The 25,722-nt window shown below is 37.6% G+C and overlaps 1 protein-coding gene across 1 annotated transcript in view; it reads left to right on the forward strand.

The window, feature by feature from the left end:
- LOC126236258 (ER lumen protein-retaining receptor) overlaps nucleotides 1-22,284 on the forward strand; it is a 31,087-nt gene extending 8,803 nt beyond the window's left edge. Inside the window, exon 5 of the mRNA XM_049945412.1 lies at nucleotides 19,218-22,284. Coding sequence (XP_049801369.1) covers nucleotides 19,218-19,252 — 35 coding nt within the window. The 3' untranslated portion in view covers nucleotides 19,253-22,284. The remainder of the gene's footprint in view (nucleotides 1-19,217) is intronic.
- Nucleotides 22,285-25,722: the final 3,438 nt, after the last annotated feature.

The raw sequence follows: 25,722 nt of genomic DNA on the forward strand, positions 1-25,722 counted from the left end.
TGTTGTTGCAACAAGACGAAGTTTTCAACGGAGGTTTAATGTAACCAAAGGACCGAAAAGCGATACAATAAAGAATCTGTTTGAAAAATTTCAACGGACTGGGAACGTGACGGATGAACGTGCTGGAAAGGTAGGGCGACCGCGTACGGTAACCACAGAGGGCAACGCGCAGCTAGTGCAGTGGGTGATCCAACAGCGGCCTCGGGTTTCCGTTCGCCGTGTTGCAGCTGTGGTCCAAATGACGCCAACGTCCACGTATCGTCTCGTGTGCCAGAGTTTACACCTCTATCCATACAAAATTCAAACGCAGCAACCCCTCAGCGCCACTACCATTGCTGCACGAGAGACATTCGCTAACGATATAGTGCACAGGATTGATGACGGCGATATGCATGTGGGCAGCATTTGGTTTACTGACGAAGCTTATTTTTACCTGGACGGCTTCGTCAATAAACAGAACTGGCGCATATGGGGAACCGAAAAGCCCCATGTTGCAGTCCCATCGTCCCTGCATCCTCAAAAAGTACTGGTCTGGGCCGCCATGTCTTCCAAAGGAATCATTGGCCCATTTTTCAGATCCGAAACGATTACTGCATCACGCTATCTGGACATTCTTCGTGAATTTGTGGCGGTACAAACTGCCTTAGACGACACTGCGAACACCTCATGGTTTATGCAAGATGGTGCCCGGCCACATCGCACGGCCGACGTCTTCAATTTTCTGAATGAATATTTCGATGATCGTGTGATTGCTTTGGGCTATCCGAAACATACAGGAGGCGGCGTGGATTGGCCTCCCTATTCGCCAGACATGAACCCCTGTGACTTCTTTCTGTGGGGACACTTGAAAGACCAGGTGTACCGCCAGAATCCAGAAACAATTGAACAGCTGAAGCAGTACATCTCATCTGCATGTGAAGCCATTCCGCCAGACACGTTGTCAAAGGTTTCGGGTAATTTCATTCAGAGACTACGCCATATTATTGCTACGCATGGTGGATATGTGGAAAATATCGTACTATAGAGTTTCCCAGACAGCAGCACCATCTGTTGTTGAAAATTGTAACTACTGTAATTTCGAAAGTTTGTCTGCCTGAAAATGTACTGTTGTCCCAAGCATATTGCAACAAACGGTGTATTTCTATCGCTGCTCGTTTAGTTTTTATTGCCGTTTCAAATATACCGGTTATTTTTGAAACACCCTGTAGATACTTAACTATCTTTTCTGAGAAGGAGCTGTCTATCTTTTCTGAGAAGGAGCTGTAGGTAACACTCTTGATGACTCAGAATTGTTTCATCATTCTATAAGAAAATGTTCCAATTGTGTCACTGACTCAGTAGTTCATTGTTCAATAAAACACCTACAAAAGCTAAATAATCATTTATCTTTTGTTATTTTTTAAATGGTGTTCGAAGAGAGAACTTTTTCATTCTAAAGTTTAGTAAGGCACATCTGTTGGTGTGATCACACTTAGGGGTAATTGTCTCGGAAAGATTGGAATACTCCAGAATTATTTGCTCAAAATGAAATGAGAGCTGGAGAGAACCAAAGTGAACAGTGATTGCTGTAACAAATGGGTCCACTCAGCATACGCATCAAGAATGTTTCCGAATCAGTTAACAGCTGAATCAGAAAACATCCAAACCTGTGTACCTGACAGTTGTGATACTTGATACTTCAGTGATGTTGCACACAAACCTCCAGTCACAACTCTTTGCTTGGGAGAAGAAACATTTGTCCACAAAATATAATCCCAGTTGGGTGCAGGCATTGACAGTATATGATTGTCAAGTTTGAGTTCTTTTCACATGTATTGATCATGTTTGAAAACACATTAATATGGAAGATCCCATTTAACAGTTGTTCATGTTGATGGGCCACTTGATGAGTACACCAGTTGTCCCTTGTATCTTCCTTTTAGGAGTAATTGGCTACCTAGCTATTGCACACACCTCTTCAAACCATGAATATTTGTCACATAAATTTTTATGTTTTGCCACTGTGGATTTATCATGTCAGATTTATATGTGGCACTCATGCTCTTTTAGCTGTTTCTTGACCGGTCAACCTGTCCCACCAATGTAAACTTACATTCTCTTAGAACTGACCTAATAAACTAAAGGTGTGTGCAATGTATTGGTAGCACCTGGTGGTCACAACAGGTTTATTATTTGTTTCTCTGATAGATACATTTAATGCTCATTTGATGAAAAAAATCTCTCCGTGTGCTCGGTGACTTCCTGCACATGTGGTAGTTCCACCTCTTCATCTCTGACTTTCGTGTTCTTACAAGGGAACCTCCTCATCGCACCCCCCTCAGATTTAGTTATAAGTTGCCACGGTGGATAGACCCTGAAAAACTGAACACAGATCAATCGAGAAAACAGGAAGAAGTTGTGTGGAACTATGAAAAAATAAGCAAAATATACAAACTGAGTAGTCCATGCGCAACATAAGCAGTTTTAAGCATAGACAGATGTCATAAGCGCCGTGGTCCCGTGGTTAGCGTGAGCAGCTACGGAACGAGAGGTCCTTGGTTCAAGTCTTCCTTAGAGCAAAAATTTAAATTCTTTATTTTCAGACAATTATCAAAGTTCAGGCACTCACACATAATCAACTTCGCTCTCAAAAATTCCAGGACATCTTCAGATTTGCTTGGACATATGCAGGATTTGACGGTTTACACACGGAAAAATTTGAAAACGTTAAAAACATATGTTTTGACACAGCACAGGGAAAAGTGTGTGACTGTGAGACTTTTGGATTCATTTATTGCAGTTTATGTGACAAACTCTTATGTTTTCATCACTTTTTTGGTAGTGATTATCACATCCACAAGAAAACCTAAATCGGGCAAGGTAGAAGATTCTTTTTATCCATTCGCCAAGTGTACAAGTTAGGTGGGTTGACAACATATTCCTGTCATGTGACGCACATGCCGTTACCAGTGTCGTATAGAATATATCAGACGTGTTTTCCAGTGGAGGAATCTGTTGACCTATCACCTTGCGATCAAATGTTTTCGGTTCCCATTGGAGAGGCACGTCCTTTCGTCTACTAATCGCACGGTTTTGCGGTGCGGTCGCAAAACACAGACACTAAACTTATTACAGTGAACAGAGACGTCAATGAACGAATGGACAGATCATAACTTTGTGAAAATAAAAAAATTTTTTTCGCTCGAGGGGAGACTTGAACCAAGGACCTCTCGTTCCGTAGCTGCTCACGCTAACGACGGGACCACGGCGCTCCTGATTTAAGATTATCTTCGATGTTGCCTATGATCGCGTGGACTACTCAGTTTGTATATTTTGCTTATTTTTTTCGTGGTTCCACACAACTACTTCCTGTTTTCTCGATTGATCTGTGTTCAATTTTTCAAGGCGTATCCACTGTGCCAACTTATAACTAAATCTGAGGGGGGTGCGATGGGGAGGTTCCCTTGTTAGTAGAGATGATTTTAGTGATCAGTCCAATTAGTGATCGATAAGCTCTGGTGATAGAACACAAGTGTACCATCTGGTGAGCTGTACAATTGCACATCATGAAATGGCAACACAGACTTCTTTTCTATTTCTGAAGGAATTCATAGAGCACAATTTTCCCATGGAGGCCACATGACAAAGGTATTTCAAAATAGCAGTGGTGCAGAATTAAAGTGTCAGTTCCTTGAAGGCTGCCATAAAGGGGTCTACTATTAGTGATTAACAGTGAATCTCATTGCTAGGTAATCCGTTTGCACATGTTCCTTTCCACATGAAAAAAGTGATCGTCAAGTAGCATCGCTTGAACTTACATTATGTCTGGAGCTATTTGCGTATTTAAACTGTTCACTGTCTCTTCCAGTGGTACATTTGTGAATGGCAACATTATCAGAATCAACCATGTGCACTGTGGGCAAGGCAGAGTGTTTGTTTAGAAATGTGCAGAAACGACCTGACTCCAGTGAATATGATGACATATTTGTCCATGACGCTATTTCCCCATTTATCTCAGCCATCCAAAATAATTTGTGTTCAAAAGTAAAATAAAAGAATGTTTCGAGCAACATGATTGCCTTTCTTGAACTCTGTTCTTTATGAAGATATGATCAGTAGTACATCTTTTTTGAATAGCACTGTGTATTTTGTTATTTGATAATCCACCCCCTATCCTCAAGACCAGTCCAAAACACATCACAGTGTACTATTCACATAGAAATGACATTATGAGAAATGTAACACACAATTTTGCTTGTCATCCTGTTCTAGTACATCATCATACGACCTGGCCAAAAATCTGACCAAAAATGCTTTGGCACTTCATGGAAAATATTCCATCATATTCAGTACACTTCATCAGACTTGTAGAACACGAGTCCATCTTGCCAATGGAATCGCCAACTTGACATGAAGTTGCTATTCATAAATGTAGTATTGGAAAAGACAGGGAAAATACTAAAAGAGCAAATTACCCACAATGTATGTAACCTTATGTGACACTGCTTGATGAACGCTTTTAAGTTGAAAGGAAAATCTTATGAGCAGATGGACGGTGTAGCAGTGGCATTGCCTATTTCATCATTAACAGGTGACATCTTTAGGGAAACATTAAACGAATTTGCATTTAATTTGTCATTTCTGCAACAAAAATGTTTGCTTCCTAAATTGAAAGTACATTTCTCATTTGATCTCGTAGAGAAATTGGTTCACAAACTCTACCAGTATCTCAATGTACAGCACCAAAACATACGGTTTATGTTGGAAACAGGGTGTGGATGATAACACTTGGGCACACTATCTCCAGCAAGCCCACGAACAGTAATAGCTTTTTGCATTCTATATCCCACTATTAGCACCCACATGAATGAACTCAGCGTCACGTGATGCTGGTTGACAGTGAAATGTTTTACAAAAACATAGGGATTTTTGTGGTGTATATTTGGCTGCTGTTTTCAGGTAAAATACTTAGAATATTTAATCACATGCAGTTTTGACAGAAATTTAGAATTTTTGTAAGGTATGGAAAATGTAGGTATTTAATTGTTACAATACCAACAGTATTTTGTGTTGAGGTTTGCAGTGTAATGTGCTACAGAAAAAATGTTCATTGCAATAGAAGGGTGCATGCACCCAGTGACAACCAGGCAATCCAGGAAAAAATCTGGAATTTTTCATCTGGGGTAAAACCCAGGAATTTTTTTTAATTCTGGGAAATTTTTTCATTGGTTCAGTTTTTAGTTAAATCTTTGAAAATTTGACTGGTAAGAAATAACAAAGAACTTGGCTTTAGCCCGCTAATGCAAATACTTAAAAAAATTTTGGGTCCAGAAGACCAGTCATTCATTCTACTATTTAAAATTTTATTGGCACATTTCTGTTTGATATATCATAAACATAAACGCATGCTAGAACAGACCAAGCTTCATGGTTAGTTTTTGTATTTATTTTAGTTCTTCCATAGATTATAAATTATGCAATAACTATGGCAGAAAGTATAATTATCCTTCAATAAACGAAGTGTGAAGTGAGTTCCTGAGCAATTTCTCGTGTAACTGGCTTTTCTAAGGAAAAGTCAAAGTGCTAGGTGGAAAATGTACTCAGCCAGGTAACCCATAAAATATTCAGCTGCTGCTCTTAGGATCCACCTAACCACACCCTCCGGGAAAAAAAACCAACAAAGAATTTTTGATGACCAAAATTAATTATATGTGTGAACGCTTAGCTTTTCATGTAGCTGTGCTGTATCTATATTAATTTAAACCATTACCTTCTCCTATTTGTGAGTTCGTGCTACTTAACAATGATGTTGCTAGTTGCTGGCAAGATCATATGACATGAGCTATGATTGACTGACAGAAGAGCATGGCAATCTCAATTTCAGTGATTCAGAAGCTGCTGTGCCGTATTTGGTGGAATACTTTCATAATATGAAAATATACTCCGTAAATGTTGCCAGCCATGAAAGATAAACATGTTTTTTTTCACTGGGTTTAATTCACTACAGTAGTACAAGTTTATATGCCAACTAGCTCCGCAGATGCCGAAGAGATCGATGAAATGTATGATGGGATAAAAGAAATCATTCAGATAGTGAAGGGAGATGAAAATTTAATAGTCATGGGTGACTGAAATGCGATAGTAGGAAAAGAAAGGGAAGGAAACATAGTAGGTGAATATGGATTGGGGGTAAGAAATGAGAGGATGCTGCCTGGTAGAATTTTGCGCAGTGCATAACTTAATCATAGCTAACACTTGGTTCAAGAATCATGAAAGAAGGTTGTACACACAGAAGCAGCCTGGAGATACTAGAAGGTATCAGATGGATTATATAATATTAAGACAGAGATTTAGGAACCAGGTTTTAAATTGTAAAATGTTTCCAGGGGCAGATGTGGACTCTGACCACAATCTGTTGGTTATGAACTGTAGATTAAAACTGAAGAAACTGCAAAAAGGTGGGACTTTAAGGAGTGGGATCTGGATAAACTGACTAAACCAGAGGTTGTACAGAGTTTCAGGGAGAGCATAAGGGAACAATTGACAGGAATGGGGGAAAGAAATACAGTAGAAGAAGAATGGGTAGCTTTGAGGGACGAAGTAGTGAAGGCAGCAGAGGATCAAGTAGATAAAAAGATGAGGACTAGTAGAAATCCTTGGATAACAGATGAGATGCTGAATTTAATTGATGAAAGGAGAAAACACAAAAATGCAGCAAGTGAAGCAGGCAAAAAGGAATACAAACATCTCAAAAATGAGATCAACAGGAAGTGCAAAATGGCTAAGCAGGGATGGCTAGAGGACAAATGTAAGGATGTAGAGGCTTATCTCACTAGGAGTAAGATAGATACTGCCTACAGGAAAATTAAAGAGACCTTTGGAGAAAAGAGAACCACTTGCATGAATATCAAGAGCTTAGATGGAAACCCAGTTCCAAGCAAAGAAGGGAAGCAGAAAGGTGGAAGGAGTATATAGAGGGTCTGTACAAGGGCGATGTACTTAAGGACAATATTATGGAAATGGAAGAGGATGTAGATGAAGTGGGAGATATGATACTGCGTAAGAGTTTGACAGAGTACCGAAAGACCTAAGTCGAAACAAGGCCCCAGGGGTAGACAACATTCTTGGGAGAGCCAGTCCTGACTAAACTGTACTATCTGTTGAGCAAGATGTATGAGACAGGCCAAATACTCTGACTTCGAGAAAAATATAACAATTACAATCCCAAAGAAAGCAGGTGTTGACAGATGTGGAAATTACCGAACTATCAGTTTAATAAGCCACGGCTGCAAAATACTAAAGCGAATTCTTTACAGACGAATGGAAAAACTGGTAGAAGCCAACCTCGGGGAAGATCATTTTGGATTTTGTAGAAATATTGGAACACACGATGCAATACCGACCCTACGACTTATCTTAGAAGATAGATTAAGGAAAGGCAAACCTACGTTTCTAGCATTTGTAGACTTAGAGAAAGCTTTTGACAATGTTTACTGGAATACTCTCTTTCAAATTCTGAAGGTGGCAGGGGTAAAATACAGGGAGCGAAAAGCTATTTACAATTTGTACAGAAACCAGATAGCAGTTGTAAGAGTCGAGGGACAGAAAAGGGAAGCAGTGGTTGGGAAGGGAGTGAGACAGGGTTGTAGCCTCTCCCCGATGTTATTCAATCTGTATATTGAGCATTGTCTTGAAAGGAGAATATAAGATGAACATCATCAAAAGCAAAACGAGGATAATGGAATGTAGTCAAATTAAATCGGGTGATGCTGAGGGAATTAGATTAGGAAGTGAGACACTTAAAGTAGGAAAGGAGTTTTGCTATTTGGGGAGCAAAATTAACTGATGATGGTCGAAGTAGAGAGGATATAAAATGTAGACTGGCAATGGCAAGGAAAGCGTTTCTGAAGAAGAGAAATTTGTTAACATCGAGTATAGATTTAAGTGTCAGGAAGTCGTTTCTGAAAGTATTTGTATGGCTACCCATGTATGGAAGTGAAACATGGGCGATAAATAATTTGGACAAGAAGAGAATAGAAGCTTTCGAAATGTAGTGCTACAGAAGAATGCTGAAGAGTAGATGGGTAGATCACATAACTAATGAGGAGGTATTGAATAGAATTGGGGAGAAGAAGAGTTTGTGGCACAACTTGACTAGAAGAAGGGATCGGTTGGTAGGACATGTTCTGAGGCATCAAGGGATCACCAATTTAGTATTGGAGGGCAGTGTGGAGGGTAAAAATCGTAGAGGGAGACCAGGAGATGAATACACTAAGCAGATTCAGAAGGATGTAGGTTGCAGTAGGTACTGGGAGATGAAGCTTGCACAGGATAGAGTAGCATGGAGAGCTGCATCAAACCAGTCTCAGGACTGAAGACCACAACAACAACAACAACAATAATAATAATTTCCGAAAGTGCCTGGAAGCTCTTTGCCAGTGCATAAAACCTTCACCGTTCAATTGATTGATAAGTTTTGCAGCTCCAACGGGAAGTATATCACCATTTAACACAGAAAAAAATGTACTTGCACTGGGGTTATAGTGCATTTTTAACCAGAAAATCTGGGAAAAATCCAGACATTTTTGTTTCTTGTCCACATATACACCCTTAATAGTCTATATTACAGCTACCTATATATTATGGTGATATTGTAACGTTGAGGCTTGTATCTTTCTTTTACATATAGTTCTTCATACAAACTTAATCAATGAATGGTAAATAGATTGGTGCCTGCTTGTGCAAATTTTACAATTTCAGGTGGTGATATTAATTGCCACTATTGCACTACAAGCTTGATACATATGTATCAAGCTTGTAGTGCAATAGTGCCAACAGAAAGTCTCAGAGTTTGTCAGAGTAGCATATTTCCTATACTTAGGCGCAAAAGGTTTGGTTCTTGACAAGTTATGGCTCCATATCAAGTGGGTTCCAGCTGTGAGGAAGGGCCACACCTTCCTATGTAAATTGAACAGATGTGCAAAAGACAAGCACTGATCTCAAAAAGTCTGGTCAGTTCTATTCGTTTCATAGGTGGACCCTAGAAAAAATTCTGCCTTCATTTTGCATAAAACTTGATATTACAGGGTGTATACGACCCGGGACAACCGGGAGATCCGGGAAAAACTCGGGGAATTTTTTCATCCGGGAAAAACCCGGGAATTGTTTAGAATTCTGGGAATTCTTCATTGTTTTAGTTTTCAGTTAAATTTTTGTGATTTTGACTGGTAAGAACCAATACTCTAACAGAGGATATTACTGTATCCCGCCACTGCAGGATTATACTGCAGCAACAAAACATGAACGAGAGGGGGGGAAAAAAAAAAACTTAAGTTGCAAAGGAAATGAACCATATAGCCATATACAACAACAAAACAGTACTCATATAAGCGTCTGCCAACAGCAAAGTGTGTCAAGGCTTTAGGAAGACTGCAATGCTTCATAAAAACAAATTGCCTCCGATGAGCGTGATGTGACAACTGTTTGAATTAGTCGTTTGAGCAGTTGTGGTCTGGTTCTTGCACATGCGCAGTTCAGTCGCGTATGAGTAGTACCTCTCCCGCTTCTGGTTACAGAAGTGTGGCTGGGCACCACTATTTAATATTGCCCCGGTTGGGAAATAATAGTAAATCTGGGGCTGATGCACAGAGCAGTCTGACTTGTGATGGGGAGGTGGGTCGTCTCAACGTGACCTGTGTTTACGTTCAGTGACATTGTTGTTTCCTCTTCGTTTGTCGCTCTCACATTAAATGATAACAAAACGGATTTCAGTGACCGGGAGCTATCAAATGAATTAAAATACGTTCGCATAATTACGGAAGGTCAAAATATGTTATTAGTTTCAGATATTATTTCCACCTTTCTGACAGACAAGCTTAATCGCCTTGCAGAACAATTAAGTTATTTTTGCCGGTTTGCTAAAGAGATTTGGCTTTCATTAATCTTTTTTGCTGGGGCAGCCAATTTATTTGAAACGAAGTATTTAATTTATATCTAAAAACACAGATGATGTGACTTACCAAACGAAAGTGCTGGCAGGTCGATAGACACACAAATAAACACAAACATACACACGAAATTCAAGCTTTCGCAACAAACTGTTGCCTCATCAGGAAAGAGGGAAGGAGAGGGAAAGACGAAAGGATGTGGGTTTTAAGGGAGAGGGTAAGGAGTCATTCCAATCCCGGGAGCGGAAAGACTTACCTTAGGGGGGAAAAAAGGACAGGTATACACTCGCACGCACACACATATTTAATTTCACGCTGTTGGCTAGTTTCAACTGTTCTGTGCATTTCAAGTGCACATATGGCATTATGCCATAATAAAGAACCAAACATGAGATAATACAGTACTGGTACCCCAAGAAAATTTACATACGAGTGTGCATTTTAAGCCAAATTATGCATTTTAGTATGGTTCATAAAATTCCGACGCTCTTGAAGTATCCTCTGATGTCTTGTTTCTTTTATGACATAATGTAAGATCTTTTAATGTTTTACACGTACGAACATATGGGCTTTCTGCGTCATCGTAGCTGCGCAAGCGCGGTAACGATTGTTATCTGGTGCTCTCTTGCAAATGCTGAAACTAACCTATTTCTAACACGTTGCGGGAAAATATTGCGAATGGTGGTTTCAAAAGCATTACATTCAAAGCAAATTTCCTTTTACGCAATATGAACTATGTGCGAGAATGTACGATGAATGTCTTAAATCACAATGAGTTTGACTCAGATTTAAAAATCAACTCTTTGAGGACGACTGTTTAGAAGAATTTCGAGCCCAGAAGATCACACATTTACGTCGTAATTAAAAATTTTACTGGCACATTTGTGTGATGTATCTTAAAGTGTATCACACACAGAAAATATCAACATTATACAGGGTGTTACAAAAAGGTACGGCCAAACTTTCAGGAAACATTACTCACACACAAATAAAGAAAAGATGTTATGTGGACATGTGTCCGGAAACGCTTAATTTCAATGTTAGAGCTCATTTTAGTTTCATCAGTATGTTATACCACGTTGGAAAGAAGCCTCATCCGTAAAGAGAACATTTGCACTGAAATGAGGATTGACACATTGTTGGATGAACCATTCGCAGAAGTGTACCCATGGAGGCCAATCAGCTGCTGATAGTGCCTGCACACGCTGTGCATGGTACGGAAACAGCTGGTTCTCCCGTAGCACTCTCCATACAGTGACGTGGTCAACGTTACCTTGTACAGCAGCAATTTCTCTGACGCTGACATTAGGGCTATCGTCAACTGCACAAAGAATTGCCTCGTCCATTGCAGGTGTCCTCATCTTTCTAGGTCTTCCCTAGTCGGAAACATAGGCTGGAATGTTCCGTGCTCCCTAAGACGCTGATCAATTGCTTCGAACGTCTTCCTGGCGGGACACCTTCATTCTGGAAATCTGTCTCGATACAAACGTGCCGCGCCACGGCTATTGCCCTGTGCTAATCCATACATCAAATGGGCATCTGCCAACTCCGCATTTGTAAACTTTGCACTGACTGCAAAACCACGTTCGTGATGAACACTAACCTGTTGATGCTACGTACTGATGTGCTTGATGCTAGTATTGTAGAGCAATGAGTCACATGTCAACACAAGCACCGAAGTCAACATTACCTTCCTTCAATTGGGCCAACTGGCGGTGAATGGAGTAAGTACAGTAGATACTGACGAAACTAAAATGAGCTCTAACATGGAAATTAAGCGTTTCCGGACATGTGTCCACGTAACATCTTTTCTTTGTTTGTGTGTGAGGAATGTTTCCTGAAAGTTTGGCCATACCTTTTTGTAACACCCTGTATGTGGAAGCTTGACTTCTCTTCCAGCTTATTAATCTTAGAGATCAATATTATATGTGAATGCTATGTATATTAATTTAAACTATTAACTTTTCTTATTTGTGTGTTCGCACTGCTTAAGAGTGATCTTGCTATTGGCTGACTATATCTCGTGTCCTATGCTGTCATCAGCTGGCGAGATCACGTGACATTAGCTATGACTGGTCTACAAAAGCGCATCATAATCTCGATTTCAATGCTTCAGAAAGTGACATCCGTTGTTTGGCGGAATTCAAATTTATACCTTCGTAATACGAAAATATGTAGCGTACATGTTGCTGCTCATCAAACGTCTTAAAAAAATGAAGCTGCGCTTTCCAGCCTCCCACTCAGCTATTTTTTAGAAAATTCTGGGTGCTGTGAGTGAGGAACAGGGAGCATGTTCTATCAAAACATTTTGGCGGGGGAGGGGGGGGGGCACATTAAGATTTATGCCTTTGTATTAGATCCGAAGAACATAATACTTCATTATAAAGTTAGTAGTGTCTTTATCACTTTTTAATATAGTTTTTTCGAATGTCTTTTAGAAGAATTTTCTGGATCTTCATCATTAGTTTTTGAAAAAAAATTATGGCATTTCTTAGCTTATCAAAAAACCATAAGAATCGCATAAAATTATTAAGAAATAATAGCCATGTATTAATTTGTATATTAGTATAATTTGATCAAGAAGGTCCTCAAGTCTGTGATGTTGACAATATGAACTTCAGAAACTGTGTACCATAATCAGAGCTTATTAACATGAAAAAGAAACAATCAGTAAAATAAACTCTACCAAGAACAAGAGTGATAGACAAGTTAATGTGGAACATGTGAGTACCACTGTTGTCTCATACATGCAGGGAGTCACTGATTGGATGTGGTTTATCACAATGTGGCTATGAAGTTGCTCTGCTGGGGAAAAACCAAGTTAGAGACCAAAGGTACTTTTGAGATGCTATCTATACCAGGAGTTTATGAGGTTAGCTGCAAGTGCTTTACACTTGGCAGCCTGTCAGGACATGGCTAAAAGACTGGAAGCATCCCATACAACTTGGATAGCCTGATAGACCCCCAGTGACTGAACATTAAAATTTGTGTGGCAAAGATATACAGTTCAAAGAGTGTTGCATGCCAGCTAGGCCACCAGCTACCTCTAACGGAAGGATATAGGTTCAGATTCTTTATTGCCACTGACCACATACAGTTGAGTAGGTGATAGTAAGATACAAATATCAATCATGTTACATGTAAAAATTAAATATCTTTTATACAGCAATAATCTTAATTATTAATATCAATATTGTCAATATCATAGAACTCTTTTATATGATAACATTGGTTTTTTGTTAGCCAGTCACATAATTTTATTTTGAACTTTTTAAAAGGCAAGGATTGAATCGAAAGAGGAAATTTGCTAAAAATTTTGAGTGCATTTACTTTATGGGAGTTTCGTATTATTGCTAGCCTGTGCCTTGGAATGTCAATGTTTGCCTTATTTCTATTATTGTGTTTGTGAATTGTTTCCTTGGCGATACATTCTTTAATGTTGTTCCTGACAAAGAGTGCAGCCGCATAGATATTCAGATTCACCACTGTTAGTATCCTAAGCCTGGTAGAAAGAGGGCTACTGTGTTCTACAGGACCAGCATTACACATTATACGAACAATTTTTTCTGATATGAGGGGAATGTCCCCATATGAGTAGGCCATATGATATATGTGACTGAAAGAGTCCAAAATATGCTATACAGGGATAATGATTATTTACCATGTCTCAGTTTCCACATGATGTAGGTCACTATTGAGATTTTTTTTTGAGGATTTGGCTTATATGCTCTTCCCAAGTTAGTTTGGCATCAATATGTATTCCTAAGAGCTTGACACTTTTATTTTGTATATTCTTAGATCATCCTAACATAAGCTTTTGGAGGGGACTGATGACCTCAGGTGTTAAGTCCCATTTGGGTTTTGTCTGGGTTACACACAAGTTTATTGGCTGCAAACCGATTCAATGCAGAGTCAAGAGTTTATTGTGTAATCCTCTCAAGCGTTGGGATGTCATGGTGTGAAGTAAGCGGAGTTGTATCATCTGCATAGCTGATTACAGACTGTGATACAGAATGGGGCAGGTCATTGATAGAAGGGGCCATGGACAGAGTCCTTTGTCATACCTGTACCAATTTCTACAAAGGGGGAATGCTTATTTGTAATTGAGACAAACCGTTTTCTGTTGATCAAATAGGAAGAAATTATTGCTTATGTAGATTTTTGTACACCATAATACTCCAGTTTTGTTAATAATATATTCAAAGGAATCCAATCAAAAGCTTTACTTAGACCACATAATACAAGTGACATCATCTTATTTTCAAAAGCTGTTGAAGTCTGATCAAAAATTTCCAGAACAGCTGAAGTGGTATTTTTACCTTTTCTAAATCCATATTGATTGTTGCAAAGCAGATCATGGTTTTCAGAATAATTTCTTAAATGAAAGTACATGAGTGATCAATTATTTTTGGAAATATTGGCACAATAGATACTGCTCAGTAGTTCTAGTGGAGTTGTTTATCACCCTTTTTGAATACGGGGATAATTTTCGAGATTTTTAGCAAATCTGGAAAAACTCCATTCTCTAAACATTTGTTAAACATAAAGCTTAGTGGCTTACGTATGAGGTGGACTGTTCTTTTAACAACATAATTGGACACCCAGAAGCAGTCCATACATTTGCAATTCGATAATTTAGCAACAGTTTTACGAACTTGATCAGGCGTGATATTGTTCTAGTGAAACAAAGGTCCTTCGGGCAGCTGGGGACCAAGCAGATCCCTTGCAGATGTGTCTGTGGCCTTAATTTTGTCTCTGAGTTCTCTGACTGACGTGACAAAGTAGTCATTCAGTTCTCTTGGATCAAGCAGAGTTTGACATACTTGGCTGGAACAATTATCTTGTCTAATAACTTCCCATGCTGCCTTACACTTATTTGGAGCACCTTCTATATACCTTTCACAAGCTACTTTTTCGGCTTCTCTGAGCTTAGCTTTGTAATACTTTTTATTTCTAAGGTAAACATTGTAGACCATATCCCTCTGTTCAGACCCTTGATTGTCCTTGCTTTTATATGTTCGATAGAGATGAGCATATTTTGTCTAATTTCTGCCAGTTCTTTTGTATATCAGTTTATTTTGGTATTTTTATGTTCAACTGAGGACCTAACTTTTATTAATGGGGAACAGGAGCACCATATATGTCTATATTTTTTAAAGAAAGCTTCAAAACCATTTTCAGCTCCTGGATGACACTCATAAACAGAGTTCCAGTTTGTGTCCTTTAACTTGTTAATAATTGACATAATGTGCACCTCTCTCTGACCTCTTACCCATTGGTATAAGATGGTTTATTATGATGAAGTCTTAAAAGCAATGGATCATAATCTGCAAAAACACAATCAGCCAAGCTAACCACTTATTCCTCTCTATGCAAATTAACAATAATATTGTCTAGGCATGCATCATTATGAGTAGGACACTTGTTTGTGCAGTGCAAGTTTAAAGATCTTAATATATTAAAAATGTTCTGGAGTCTTGCTGCCTTGAATTTCCCATTTTAATATTAAAATCATCACAAATAACAGTCTTCGTTTTAAACTTAAAAAGTTTCATGACCACTAGTTCAAACTGTTCAAAGAAAACATTTATGTCTCCATTTGGAGACCCATACAGGCTAAAAATTACCATGTTTTCTTCAGTCAGTCTTACACAGCTAAACTCAGCATTTACATCTGAACAATATGGCGTTATATCTAATTTTGAAAATTGTTGGCCATGCTTGAGATAAATTCCAGCACACCCATATTTTCTGTTTTTCCAGCACATTATGTCAGCTAAAACATCCTTGAGGAACAAAACTGTCAGCTTATTTTCTGTTAGCCAGTGTTCTGACGAACACATCGCACATCTACATCCTTAATGTTACAAAAATGTTTTAATTCTAACACTTTATTTCTTAAACAACAAATATTGACTTGCAGTAACCTTAATATTTTGTCATTGTTTTCATTTTCAAGTGAGCACTGGTCTGCATGTGGCAAATCACAGTTGCACATCTTGTTTCTGAGTTGGAATTGCTGTAATATTTACTTCCGCTAAAAAAAGCATTTTCATCAATGCTCTTGGTACAAATCACTGGTTCATCATGTTGCATGTTAAATTCTAAAGATACATCAGTTTTGTCTTTCAAAGGTATAACATGCTTTATACCTCACTGCATGTTTGATTTTGCATGAACTATATCCAAGATCTTGCAACTAACAACTGCTTTTCCCAGTCTGTTGATGTGCAAACCATTTGATGTATGAAATCATTTCCCAAGTGTGCTTATATCAGTGTGTGTTGTATTTTTGAATTCCCTGTGTATATCTTGCACAGCTTCTTTTAATTATGTAAGTCTTTACGGTGTGGTACAGAAAAAACAATCACATTCGTGTTCCGGAGTCCGTGCAAGGGAGAGCACGAAATCTTTTGCTTTGTTTTTAGCTGCGTTGTTTGTCCCCGCAAGAAAGACAGAAAAATCGCTACTGTTCAGACCTAAGATTTTTTCATGACTGATTGCAGTTGCTGTCTTGAAATTTGCACCTGGTTTCACTATGCTGTTGACTTTGTCTGCATATACTTTGCAGTTCAGCCAGTATTCCTCACCCCTGACTATCAGTGTAAATGTCCATTTTACTTGTGGGCCTATTTGTTGCCGGAAGATCACTGTTATTTGGTCTACAATCACAAGTACCTGTTGTGTCTTGATTCACATTTTCTATGTCTTCTTTTTTCTTTTTGTCAATGTGAGATGGTGATAACACACAAGAATTACTACCGGTCGGTAAATGAATATTGTTCACATTCATGTTGTATAGGTTGTTTTTCTACGGCGAAATACTTCCTTCTCTTGTCTTGTTTCTGCCGTCTTCGATCATGCCATATGGTTTCACATTGTTCAGTTTTTTCACAGTCCATATTAGAAAGTAATTGATAGTGATTGTCATTCACTAAATTTCTGTATACTACAGTGTCTTCAATGGTTTTTACTTTACGTGTGCTGTTTTTAAATGATATTTTTGTCTACTTTTGTGCATTGTTATAACTACATTGTGGAAGATTTGATTGCGATTGTGACTCACTTTTTTCTTTTTGAAGTTTAGAGGTACCAGTTTTTAATTCACTAATAACGAGTTGCATACTAAGTTTCGTAATTTCATCTTTACACTTTTCACACACTTGCTTTTTCAATGCCCAATTCACAATTTTTCATGGTGGTACTTTATGAACTTTACCCTGGCAGCCATCTTAACTCACAAGAGGCGATAGTCAGGTCACCTCTCAATGCAAATTGCAATGAAGGTTACAAGCTTTCATCTCCTTGGTTGCCAGTAGTAACCAGCTTACAGTTTGTGCCCATCAGACCGCCCTGTTTGCAGACATAAACACTTCCATGGAAAGCACAAAATATACTGATCTGTCCTAACAGTATATAAGAAGTAAGTTGTGTTGTCCTGTTGGTTTAACATTGTATATTATGATGCAAACCTCAGCACAGGAAAATTTTATTGAATTGCTGCTGCAAGTATTTTATCAGTAAATTGTTGTCTTTGATTATACTCTTCATTACAAACATGGGTGACCTCCCCCTGCATATCCATTCAGTTGTCTGAATACCTCATGCTTGTTTCAAAAATGAGTAATAGATAATGTTAATTTAACTTCACTGTAGAGAAGTTTGTCGGAGAAATTGGTGTCATAAATACAGGTGCATAATTGGTATGGAAAACACAGAGTTACATATTTTGGTAAGTGTGTTGAAATTTGAAATACATTTGTATTGAGAAAGGCTTTAATTTTATGCTTGTTGTAGATTGGTTGACAGTATTGGGTGGAGGGGGGGGGAGGGAGAGGGAGGGAGGGAGAGAGAGAGAGAGAGAGAGAGAGAGAGAGAGAGAGAGAGAGAGAGAGAGATTTATTCTATGTTTTTATGTCTTAGTTGCCATAACTTGCTGGTTTACACCATGATGTTTCAACATCATCATCATATGCAGTTCTTCAGTATCCTCCAACAATAACTTTACATACTGCTAGTTAATCAGTGTAATAATACTACTTTCACCACTGGCTACTTGTGAGAGAATACATTCCAACATGTGACGATTTTTCTGGAGCTTTTGGATTGTGTTAGAAACTTATTACAGTCTGAACTCAACCTGCACTTATTGTATAATGTGAAGCAAAACTGAAGAATATATCGTTTGATGATAGATAAAACATGTTGTTTCAGTAAGGTCTTCTTGGTTTGCAAACAGTGGCTTTTCAAATAAATCACTCGAGCTTCCAATAGCCATCTGCGTGATCGTCATTGGGAGTTAAAATCGCTGACTGCTCGGGCTGGCACAGAGTCCTGTTTATATAAGTGTGATAGCAAGGTCTGAAATCTTCCATGGGTGGCCAAAGTTATGTATGCATGGAAGACAAGTTGGGCAATTCATAGAAGCTGCAGCCCACCTTGGGACAGAGGGATGTCAGTTGCCACAAAGGGCAGGTGCCACATTTGAAACTTGTTCATGCCTCTATGCAAGTATCTTTTCTTTGCTTTCGCTTGCAATTTAAGGCCTGACCCAGTCAAGTTCTCTTTGTTTAATATATTATGAGTACTGTTCACAACACTTATCAATAGTGCAAATAGTTTGTCCTATTTAAATGCTACATCATTTGCTGCATTACATCATACGCACCAGGAACTCAGACCTACTTTGTCATTTATGGGGCGTAACATATCGCACATCTTAAAGACGAGCTGGAACAACAGTCTCAGTCGGCATCTCTGCAACACATGTCCTGTCTCGGTAATCATTTCCCCTCAGTATGGAAGCAATGCAGCCAGCTTGGGCTCTTCCGCTGATTCATGAGACGTCTTTCGTCTGTGTCGCCAGAGAGCTTTTGCAGTCTCTCCTTTGCTGTAACCATTTACCCTGGCCATATGTCTCAAATGTTGAAATTCCAACTGTAAATGATCGTAGTCAAAAGTAATTTTTGCTCAAGAACACATATTGCTGTCTTGAAAATTGAAGTACTGGATTTGCAGTAAATTTTCACAACGAATATTGTCGAAAATGTATACATGTGTTACAAAATAAAATTGTACTTAGAGCTTAGTGATGTGATTGTCTTTAGACAAAAGCAGTTTAATGGCAGTGTGGCCCATAGGGGTTAAATTGAGAAATACACACTGTCAGAAAGCAGTGCTAAACTTTCCTTGATATGAAAGACAACAATAAATTAGATATTTGTCATAAAAATATTAAATCTTACCTAATAACTACATCATATTCTCACAGTGTAATCATTTCTGTTTCAGTTTTAAAGGGAAAGAAACTACAGCTTCCAGCTTAAGGTGCAAAGAACGTAACGACCTCTGTTTAAATTGAGGTTGAGCTTGTTTTATGCCAAATGTTAGTCATCTGTGTGGGATTAGCTGAAAAGAGATGACGACTTATGAAGAATATGATTGTGAAACACTAGTGTTAAGTGCACAGAAACATTTCATTAGTGTCATGCTGTTTGCATGAAACTGAAACTGTAAACTTAAATTCACTTACATATATGCACATCGTTGGACTCAAGGATGAAGTTTCATTAACATGTAGTTTTGTAACAGATGTTTGATAATTTAATATACTTTCATTTTAGTAGTCTTATTATTATCAAGACTGCATGTGAATATGTGTGAACTTCATGTTACGATTGTGTACGAATATAAAGCAGTTTCAGAAAAAATACTTCATGAAATTATTTGTATCTAAGAAGTTACCATATGGAATTCTATTTCTGTTTGTTAGAAATATTACAGTATAGGAGCCAGTGTGTACAAACATGTTTTGCTAAACTCAGTGGGGTGAAAACATTCCTGGTAAAGGTATCTTAAATGTGAAGTAATTCAGAATAATTGTCACATTGGCTGCTATTTTTTAATTTATTTTCTTGTTTACAAAGAAGCTGATTAAAGAAGCACATTACAGACATAGTTTCTAACTTGGTGCATTTACTGTACAGTATTTTTAAGTAGTATGTATGCTACTTACTTATACCATATACCACTTCTAAGAAAAAATGAATTGCATGATTGAGATTTGTTGTATGACTGTGGCTGTTTATTTCAAAGCTGTAAAAAGTTTTAATGTGTGGTTTAAGTTGTGATGACTGTTTTTGTACCTCATGCTGTAAAAATTGCTGTATTTTCTAAAATACAATTTGACATCAAATGAGTCCTGTTCAGTGGTTAAGACAATAGCAAGAGAATATTTACAGAGATAGTAGAATTCCACTATAGTATTCTACCAATTAATTTCAAACAGCGGTGCTTATTCGTATGAGCGTTTGTCATCATATGGGAAGAGGAACTAAAACAGGTTTTATGGGTATTCAAGGGTTTTTTTCGCGAATGGTTTACTTAATTCAGTGAGAGAATAATGGCACTTGGAGAAAAAACTATAGTACTTATCAGATAAATGGAATGATTGTGTCACTAGTAGCAATTATATTTTGTTACTTGTAATGTTTTTTCATAGATGAATATCAGGCATGAATGGCCAGTTAAAAAAAAAAAGCCATAAATGAATAGACAGTATGAAAAAGACATAAAATGTGTATAAGTTGCTCCCACAACAGTGAGCACCTGTTTCACTTGCTTCATAATTCTTCCACTAGAATAATGTGTTATGTGGAGATCTCAGTGATTAACCATCCTCCTTACTGAATATCTGCATTCAGTTTCTTTTGCCTGTATTAAATATCCAGAAATGTTTTGGTTCTTTAGTTTTATTTCTACTGTCTGTGTCATTACACTAGCGTCAGGTATTCTTTTCTCTATTCTTATACTTGAGAAATGTGTTTGATATTGAGCTTCCTATATTGTAATCAGCAGTTATTGGTATGCTTTTTCCTTGGATGCGAACATTATCATACATATCACTGTAATGCAGTTACTGACAAGGGTGTTCCTTCTTGCCATGTTTCCATAATGGTCAGTGTGAACCATCAGGTTCTACATTATTTCCAGTATCTTTTGTGTGTTGCATGTAAGGTTTTTGTAACCAAATGCCTTTATCACCAGTAGCATACTTCCAGGTATTCTGCCAAGTTGTTGACTGCATCTTGTGCACAAAATGCAAATAATAGCTCAGTAGAGCGCCAGAAGCGCATTATTAATCAGTCATGCGGAGAACACCAGAGAGATCACCGTCTATATTTGCATTTGCTGGTTCTTTCTCCCTCCCAATTTGGAAAATATATTTCACCAATTGAGTATCCTCTGCAGATACTTGCAGCCAGAGAAACAAAAAAAATACTTTCTTTTTAATTTAATTTTTTTCCTTAATAATCTTACTATTGTGAGAACCGAATTCATCTTCACTTTTAGCAACATAACTTCATCACACGGTTACTTTTTTAGTTCGCAAATTTGAGTAGCTGGGAACAGACAGACAATTTTTGTGTTGCGTAAGTTACAAAAAATATGCCTTGAACTAAGCACCTGCAAAATAATGGAGATAGTAAGTAAGCACTGGCTACAAACACCAAAGGAAATGCATATTGTCATTGTGTCTTCACAACTTGGAAGTATTTGTGGCATGTGGAGCCACTTTCTTTGGTTATCCAAATACAGATACTTTTGTTATATGTAAAACTGGTGGTACTGTTTGCATCTATTGCTCTGTTAGCTGTGTGAAATTAAGCTCATTTGTATTAATGAGTCATTTTACCAGAAGCTACTCGGAGAAAATGTGTGTACTTAAATGCTTCATGAACTTTGTCATGCGACATATGTTTTGGAATTAAAACTTTGTCAAGATGGAAACAGACACATGTACCATTTTGAATTAGCAGGAAACTACAGTATGAGAGGCACACACAAATAACTGTTTGTGCTAATCAAAGATTGTGTTCTGAGAGTCATATAGTGTAATTTCATCACATTCAAACCTGACGTTTTTAAAAATTATAGACGTTCTTGGATCTGAGTGTCATAGTACATTTATTCAGAAACACTTCCCACATTTTATATTGTTTTGTATTAATTCTACCGACTTATTTCACAATCGTTCATCAGTTGGAGATTGATGCTGTACATGGCAGTAATGGCTGCACATTAGATACCTGTGTTCAAAGCGTATGGGTTTAACAATACAAATATTATCTGCCTCCAAGAATGTTAGTTCTAAGTATAATATAGATTCTTTTAACTATTTATTGGCTAGTACAGCAGTTTTCTACAAAGTATTGTCTGGTGCTGCAATCACTTTTTAAGTTTATGAGATGTGTTATTTTAATATAATGTAATGAAAATGATTTTGTTTTGTTATACAACATTATTCAAAACTATTTCCTAATTTGTTATAGTAATTAAATGTTTATTATGTAATAAATGCTGCAGATTGCATTCAAAATTTCTTTTCAGTGGAAGGAAATCATTGTGGTCTGTACAGTTTCAGGCAGTTTTATTTCATAACACATTAGCTGAGTAACAGAACTTAACCTCTTTCAAAATTGGCTACCATTATATAGAGCTCCAATAGCAACCAGTGATGGTCATAAGGAACTGTTACATAATTTTTTAGTTGTGTTACTCCAACTTCAGAAGTAAGAAAATATGGACCTACCTATACCAGGCAAGGGCTTTAACCTATGGTGTGATGTTTGATGCCTTGCACGCACACACAGAAATAGAATAAAGCATTGACTTTTACCATGTTTTGGAATGTAGGTTGTGGTAACAGTCTGCTCTGCACCATAATGAAGGTTTAGGGTAGTTTGGAGGTGACAGTTTGGTTGTAATGTGGCAAAGACATGAATGTGAATATGAAATCTTTTAAGTTTATTAACTTCAATGAAGTTTAGTGAAAGTAGTAAGTTACTTAAAACTGGAACGCAGTTGATGTTAATTTAAAAATCAGCCATGAGAAATATCAATTTGCATATCAGATAATGCTGAACATTGAATACTTTGTTGAGCATCTATGAACACTATACGAGCAAATGGGATACAGAAATTAAAAACTAATACCTGTGATTATTGTAATATTGTATTGAAGCATGGAGCTAAAAATAATAATAAATCTTAAAAATAACCATCGACTGCCAGACATTTGAAACAGTGTCTTATTTTTATGGAGCCAAGAGAAAAAAGGAAAACTTCAAATGGTGTGAAGATTTGTCTTGGGAAAACAGGAAAGTCACTTGCCATAAGAGCCACAAGAAGAGAAACAAAGAAAATGTATCCATATTTTGCAGCTTCAAATGTGACTGTACTCAGTACACTCTAGGTATGAATTAAAAACAGAACAACTGGAGATATACCTCCACAAAATCAAATACCAGAATCGATGTGAAATGAACAAACAGATTTTGCAAGCCACAGCTATTTCAGTAATTTTAAAGATCTGTTCTAAAGTTATTTCCTGCATATGCCAATTGTTCAATAATTATATATTAAGCACTATGAGAAATTCATCTTTGACCACATCATGTATAAAAACATGTGTGAAGTGCTTACAAACATGTTTGTGAATGTGCCTCTTGAATGAAGTGATATGTTTGAAAATGATGGAGGAAAATACTTATGCTGTTGCTAAAACTAAAACACTCTTCTTGGATTATCTGGTAAGTTTACATTGTTCATCTTTTCCACTATTTTGCACATATTTTCCGTGTCTCATTTACGAAATTCGTAACCTAACATCAAAACTTTTCATAACAGGAATATGCATTTCATCTCATTCAGGAGAAAAAATAAAACATGTACTAAGACGAATTACATCTGAAGACGGACCCACAGGGTCCGAAATGCATTGTGTACTGCATAAAACATGGAAAATTATGACTGAAGGCGTTTCTTAATTCATACCTTGAGTGTAAAGAAAATGTACTTGGGATATTCTTGGATTGAAAATCTGATTACGTAGTCACACTTAAAGCAAGACCACAAAAAATTTATGAACTTACATAAGAAAAGCAAAAATTAAATTATTAATACAGTGCGAACACAGCTATAGCATGCAAAGTATTAGTCATAACAACAACTTGAGCTCATCTAATTGTGAAAGATGGAGAGAATGCAGAGGAAGGTACTATTTTCTGAGTTGAGTCCAGCTGTGTAGAGGGAGAATGGATAGCCTATTTTGCTCTGTGGCACTGCAGAGTGGTGGATGAGATCATGCAGCATGCTTTGTGTGGTGTTCTTATATCTGAGAAAAGTCGTACACATGACAGTGTTGTTAATTGAGTCTGAACCTTGTATCTTGTAAACTGAAGCTGGACAGAAACCTCCTTGTATTCAGATTTATGAATGAGACTGATAATTCTTTAACTGTTGATGGATTTTCTGAGAGCTGCAGCAGTATAACCATGAGGTGGTTTGATCAAGTGAGTGTTTTCTCCCCCCTATTATTTTCTATCCGTTTCATGTTTAATCATCTTTGTTATATCACATTAATGCTTCAATGTGCATGGTCTGGCAGAACAATTAAGATTTTTGTATCCATCGGTATGCTGGCTCAACTGTCGATGAAAACATATTTTCATTTGAAGTGAAATGCTGTTCCCAGTGGGAATGTCTTATTGTTTTGCTCAAATAACTTCGGAGAACATCATCTGCTTTAGAAATTGAACTAACTGGAAGAAAATGAATGTGAAAATGTCAGAAATGTTGATGTTTGAAGGTTATTGGTGACTCAATCTCACAGTATTCTGCATGAGGCATGCTGCCAAATTAGGCTTTTCTGATCAGAGTACAAGTACAGTTCTTCATGATGACCTTAATTTCCACTCATATAAACGTGAATAAGCATATCAGAATAGAATGAGAGTTTGTTCCCCACAACAAGGTGCTGTTATGCTTTCAAGTGACGGAACATTTTCATCTTTCAGCAAGTAGAATTATTGAAAAGGGCCACCATTAATTCATGAGAAGTTCGCTAGTGACCACACACAACTTTGATTTGAGTGAAATTTGGTTTCAACAGTACAGCTAGGTTTTTCATGGATGTTTCCTGGAAAACTCTAGTGGACATTAGGTTTTACAACCCTATGGTATTCCCCAGACGGCATATTCACCTGATACAGTGGTTTTAGATGTCCCTCCTTTTAGAGCTATATTGAAGACAGGAAACTTTGTTTGACCATATTCAGTTGCAGAATCAAAGACTGATGTCCACCGACAAATTACAGCAGTTCCACCAGTGATTACTGAGAAATCCATTAGTGTGTGAAGAAAAATACGGAAAACTTTGTGCTCTGTTGGCACTACACACTCTTTATTGTATTGTACTTTGGTACACACAATTTCAAGGTGCAAACAGTTGAGTAGTGCGAGTTAACAACTGATGCTCTGGCTAAATTGTTTGTAATTTATGCATGGTGCTGCTCCAGTGGATACTTTTGAAGTGACCATGGTGAGCCAACAAGATCACTAGCTGGGACAGATCACCTTGGCATGCTGCCCTTTGGGGAGTGTGGCTGCTTCTTGCAGTAATCGCTGGCAGCCACCAAACCTTAGGTGACATTAATTACATGTGATTTTTTTTATTATTGAAATATTGTAAGAAAACTGCAAAAGTTTAATTTGATCCAATAAACTATGGATACATTTTTAATCCACCCTCCAAAATCATCAGATTAGTGTACTGTGCCCTGCATCACAAAACAGGAAAAGATGTATATTTACCAGGTAGCAAAGACCAATTCATGTACAGATGGCTGTGAAAATAACTTAAGACATTTGGTTAACTTGGTTTCTGATCACCTTGAGACATACAAATTGCTGTGTTTTGTCATATGGATCCCTGTGATCCTTAAATTGTTTTAAG

Source organism: Schistocerca nitens, chromosome 2 (assembly GCF_023898315.1).
Source record: "Schistocerca nitens isolate TAMUIC-IGC-003100 chromosome 2, iqSchNite1.1, whole genome shotgun sequence".
In the NCBI taxonomy this organism is placed as follows: domain Eukaryota; kingdom Metazoa; phylum Arthropoda; class Insecta; order Orthoptera; family Acrididae; genus Schistocerca; species Schistocerca nitens.